This window comes from Coffea arabica, chromosome 2e (genome assembly GCF_036785885.1).
Source record: "Coffea arabica cultivar ET-39 chromosome 2e, Coffea Arabica ET-39 HiFi, whole genome shotgun sequence".
Taxonomy (NCBI): Eukaryota; Viridiplantae; Streptophyta; class Magnoliopsida; order Gentianales; family Rubiaceae; genus Coffea; species Coffea arabica.
In genome coordinates this window covers 37635991-37641839 of record NC_092313.1, presented here as the reverse complement: position 1 = coordinate 37641839, position 5849 = coordinate 37635991, and the positions used below count along the sequence as shown (strand labels likewise).

At 38.0% G+C, this 5849-nt stretch overlaps 1 protein-coding gene across 1 annotated transcript; it reads right to left on the bottom strand.

Moving 5' to 3' along the window:
• Nucleotides 1–2425: 2425 nt before the first annotated feature.
• LOC140036278 (zinc finger BED domain-containing protein RICESLEEPER 2-like) lies at nt 2426–3283 on the bottom strand. Its single transcript, XM_072077629.1, has 2 exons — nt 2621–3283; nt 2426–2527 (listed from the first exon to the last, which is right to left on the bottom strand). Exons 1-2 carry the CDS (start codon nt 3281–3283, stop codon nt 2426–2428), a joined length of 765 nt encoding a protein of 254 aa, XP_071933730.1.
• Nucleotides 3284–5849: the final 2566 nt, after the last annotated feature.

Here is a 5849-nt window from a genome sequence, read left to right as displayed (position 1 = left end):
GTGGCCTTCTTCAACATTGTATCCCTTTCTCTTAGCTTCGAAATGGTGTATATTACACCTGAATCCAACTAGTGTAGCTTCAGTTGTGTTAATTCCGCTAAGCAACAGCAAATCTGCCTTTTTGTTTTCCAACCTAAACTTTATTTCCGCACATGCCCTAGTTGATTTTGCACTTATACGTTCTATTTGGTCTTATTATAGTAGTTTGTAGAATTGGTTTATGACTCGTATTCGGGTCTCATTGTGTTTACCTGTATGGTTTAGGGCGTGCCGGTGACGCTAGGCGCTCGTTGGACCGCAATCTGTGAAATCTTTTCCTTGCTTGATTGGTGAGTGTATTACTCACATACTTGTTACTTCATTGCTTCGCTATACTTGAAATCTATGGCTTGGATGCTTGTGTGTATTGATGAGCTTGGTTGAGTTAAGGGTGTACTTTATCACTCTTACACTCAATGGCTTATGTGACTGGCTTATGTGATTGTTATTGTATCAAGTGAATGTCTTTGAATATACTTGAATTGGTGTCGTTTGGACGTATCCAACGACTCTTACTGTTTACTCTGAGCTCAACCCTATTGGCAGTCGATTGACTCGAGCCAGCAAGGGCATGGTCGAGGAGATTGATAAGCCGTAGGGATTGTTTTATGGAATCATTGGGTATGAGACCCTTGATTCTAGTATACTTGAGCATTACCATTGTAAACTGAATGGAGTTCGGGCCCGGTAAGGGTATGTGAGGTGGATGGAAATTGGCGAAAGTGGGGTCTACTGTATTGGTTACTTCTTTAAGCGTTGACGGAGGGTCAACGGGCGAGATCAAGTACGGCAAGCGAGGAAAAGGGCTCTTGAGAGCCGCCCGTATCCTTTTACTGAATTTAATGTAATGTTAGTTCGGATTACTTGTTGAACGTTGGACTGAGCAACTTTGTGCTTATGTGAACTTTACTGATCTGCATAAGTGTACCTCATTGGGCGAAAGCTCACTCCATTGACTTTGTTTTCCTTACAGGGATGTGAATACCTTTTGGAAACTGTGAATTGGAAGCCGAGTTGAGCTAGTTTCATATACTTTTGTATAGCTCCTTGATGGTTGGAAAACCTAAATGTATTTTATTGTAACACTATATTTTGAGTTGTAATTTGGGAACCTTACATGTATAAATGTGTTTGGCACTGTTCATGTGAGGCTTTGATATTCCGTTTTCATTTCATGGTTTTGTTTCGCTTGAGCGCGCTATTACCTTCCGGAACGTTTTAGATTGTACATAATCGAGCTAGTAGTCCTGGCGAGAGTTGGGCAGGCAGTCCGCTAACCCCTTTGGTACGCCTTAGGGGAAGGTGGGGCTGTCACACTCACATACATAAATCAACATCTAAGCAAGTATTTAAAGCAGTTTTTGCTAAAATTACAACTACAAAAGAGGAAAATCAGTCCGGTTTTGGTCCCTCCTTCTCTCGGCCAGCTTCCAGCAATTTCCAGCACACATCTCAAGTTTTAACTTACAAAAGATACAACCCTTTCAATCATAACAACTGAAATTTCAACTATAACTCAAGGCATCTTTAGCAATATATATATACCAACCATTTCCTCCAAGCTTCCAACATAAAGCAGCATAAAAAAAAATCACAAGACAAACTACACATCAAAGCCAACCTGTCAACTCCATAAGGGAAATGATGTTAGGGTGAAGATCTTACTTGGAACAAGAGTTGATTGGCAAGATGCAAAGCTTTTCTTCCTCCTCTTTTGCTCCAAGGAATTGGCCAACAAGCAAGGGAAGATGAAGAGAAGATGAAGGAGAAATCTTGGCGATTATCTAAGGGTTTGATCAAAGAAAAATGGGGAAGAAATTCGCAACCAACTCTCTCACTCTCTACCTCTCAAAGTTTGGCCAAGAGGAGTGGGAAAGGAAGAGGAAAAAGTGATGAGAGAAAAAGGTGAGTTTGTTTATTTTACAAGAAACTCCAAGTCAACTAGGAATAGTGAGTGAATAGGATTCAACTCTCAAGTCTTGTCAATCTCCTTCAAGATTCAAATCTTACTACACTCTCATGGTTAAGATCATGTTTTGCTAGTTGATCACACTAGTATGGCTCAGTAAAATTTAACGTAGCTAGTTACACTAAAACGTGTGCGTAAAAGATTTTTACTAATCCAACTAGTGATTAAATTACTAAGCAATAACTAATAGATAAAAAAATGATTTAAAACAAATAAGTTGAGAAAAGATAGGAAATTAAACATGTGCATAAATAGTTCAAGGATTAATTAAATGATTTAAACACTTGAATAAATATATATATAATTTTTTTTTGAGTTCTCACAAATCGAATGCCGACACTTATCCAAATAATCTGACAACTCAGATTTGTGAGGCTCCGAAGTCTCCATTTCTACACAAAATTCATCAAAAGTATCCTAATCAAAAGACTTAGGTGCAATTGGACCCTGGCTATCAGATGAACCATCATGTGACTCAAATGCTTTTCCAGTTATATCGACAGCTTCAGCCACATATTCCTCAAATATGTCAAAGATTGCTTACTGGACATTGGGGATGTTCTCGTGCATTTGAAAGGGCGAATATATTTTTGGAAAGGCAAACTCTATGACCTGCATTTTCTGTCTTGGATCCAAAATTGCAGCTATTGCCATTAACAATTTACATTTGCCCCAATATTCATCAAATTTGAATTTCACTTGATGAACCATTGCTTGGGTGAAGTCATCTTCATCATTCAATCTTGAATCTAAGAGCATTTTCACCTTAAAAATCTTCCAAACGAAACAATCACTACCCGAGATTTTATGCATGACAGTCCAGAAGGTCTCTAGAGTGCTACACACCTTTTCTACTTTAGCACAGTGCTCAATAGATAGACAACAATCATATTGAGGTTTTCTATCTTGAAATCGGGGAAAAACCTTCTTAAACTTGACCGCAAAACTTAGCATTTCAAAAGTCGAATTCCACCTGGTCCTACAATCATGGATTAAAATTTTGCCCAATATTTGTAATTGTTGAGCAATCTCAGCAAATAGAAGCCTCTTCGTATCAGATTGGTTCACAAACTCAACACTCTTACTAATATTTTCAACATTATTAGCAATCTCACCAAGGCCATCTTGAACCATAAGGTTCAAAATATGACCTATGCAGAGGACATGGAAAATTTTGCCCACAAGGACTAGCTTTTTGGATCTAGAGAAATCATCTCTCAAAAGTCTCATGGTGACATCATTATGTGTTATATTGTCAACTGAAATAGTATACATCTTGTTCTAAATATTCCACTTCTTTGCACATTTAAAAATTGCACCCAAGATTTCAATGCCTTTTCGTGGTGGTGGTATGTGGACAAAATTGAGAACCTGCTTTTACAACTTCCAATTTTGATCAATCCAATGACCAAGGATGACCATGTACTCAATTATCTGATTTTTAGACCTCCATATATCAGTTGTTATGCTGACTTTATTCACTCAAGACAAGATGCTCTTTAATTTCTTGTTTCCGAACTCATATACTCGTTGACAACCATTTCTTGATGTCGTTTGTGAGATATTTGTCCACTCAAGAATCCCACATTTCATCATCAAATTGAAACCCTCCTCTTCAATTATGCTGAACGGGTGTTCATGTATCAAAATCCTCTTCAATTTTCTCAATGTTAAATTTACCTAAATGTAGGGTCGGGACAGCTAGTGAAGTAGAATCTCATGGCTGGAAATTTATCTTTGTTTGTTGGTTAACCTGCCTAAGCTTTGCTTTTCTAGCCGAGCAAGTGTTTCGATGCCTCCACTTGCTAGTGGTTTGCTTGGTTTTTCCCCGTGATATTTTCTTCGTACAATGAAGACAAATTGCATGGTGTGTGCCATTTTCTTCAAATTCTTTGTAGTCACCCAAAGCCTCTGATGTCTTGGTTCTTTTCGAAACATGAAATGCATCTTCTCCTTTGTCTCCCTCAGTAGTTCGTACATTATTTTCAGTCTCCACAATTCGTACAAGTTCTTCTTTATTTGTCAAAGGAGCATTTTGGGTGCCGGATGGTTTTCCTTCAATTCCTTGCCTTTCCTCGTCATTACTCACCACAATTGGGCGGTCTAATTGACATGAAATGGATGAATCAGCAGTAGAGGCATTATGCTATGAGATCGATTGAACTTCGGGTGGGCTGGTAGACATCCCTAAAACAGACAGCAATGTAGTAAATTTTATTGTCCTAGACTCTTAAGCCTTAACAACTATCCAAAGTAGCATTTTCAATGCTAATGTGATCAGTTTTATGGCAATCTAAGTACCTAACAATCAATTACACTTTCCTTAGCTTTGTGTTGTTATTAACACTTAAACATACATTTGCCAAGCATTTTCTCAACAACCAGCAAACTAGAAGAGCCAAAAAGCTAAGAACTAAAGCCAATACTTGATGAAGAGTTCTATAAACTCCATTTGTAAACAAATGTAAACTAGGGCACTGGCCACACAATTTACAAGAGAAAACCACTAAATCCACTACTCAAACAAGGATAGCTCCTATAGTCCATTTATCTAGTAGCAATTTATTAAAAACTAAACTAACCACTAACCACTCTTAACAATAACAGCTAATGATATTTAGTCAGCAAAAATAGAAAAATGGGGGGACACCAAGTATAAGTAGAGCAAAATGCTATTTACCTAGTGATCCAGCTCTAGCTCTGGCGACGAATGTTGAAGCACTTGTCGAAGTGCCAACTTCTTTCTGCATCTTTCCTTGATGGCTTGATGGTTTTCATTGCCTTCCCGTGAGGCTCAAGCTGTGGAACCCCCAATTTCAGCCATTGGAAACAATGAATTAAAACACCCAATGTTAGAATTTATGAAGTGATTGAAATGAGAGCAAACACAGTAATAAACAACCATTCATTACCTTTTTCTAGTTAATGACTAAAGCTCAAGAGAGCAAGCTCAGTAATGGCGAATTCTACAACTTAGGGATTGTGCATTCCGAACACCTAAAATCGAACCCCTCGACAAAATCAAATACAAGAGAAAGCTCAAGCTCAAAGAGGGAAGGTCTGTTTCATATGGGGTAAATTTGACATGAAGATTGAGAAGGAAGCTTAGTTTAGAGCTTGTATTGTTCGTTTTCGTCACTTTGTGGGGAGCTTTAGCAAGAAGAGCAAGGTGAATTGGAAATAGAGGAGAAATTGCGAGAAAGCTCAATTTTGTTACACTTCTGCCTAATTTTATTTTATTTCCATGCGAAATGACTATATGACCCAGGGATACTAGAAGGCAGAGACGATATTTTAGTAATTTATAAAACTTCCAAACCTAAAAGAAATGTAATAATTAAATATATAATTATTAATTATACTGTGTTGGATAAGTCTCATCGAGCCTTCAAGTCTGGATTGATATATAAATGAGCAACTCGAACTAGACTCGCACTCAGTCAAAACTGAGCCCGAGCCGAGCTCTTGACAGAGCTACTCGCGAGCACCGAGTGTTAGCCGAGCTCTTGGCCAAGCTACTTGAGAGCTACTCACGAGTAGGTCAATTCAACAATGCCCCAGTTAGTTGATTAAAATATAGATGACTTTATTCTCAACTTTGATTTTTGGGCCAAAGAAAATGACTAGAGGCAATATAAAGTGGCATTATGCTGAATATGTCTAGGAAGCAATATAAAGTGCCATTATGCTGAATATATGAAGTTGCATTATGCAGAAGTTTGGGATTTAAAAAGTAGAAAGGGAGAAGGGTAGGGTTTAAGAAGTGGGGAGGGGAAAGGGTGATTTGAATTCAAGACTTCTAAATCTTGGGTTCTCTACACAAATTCTACTTAATTCCACT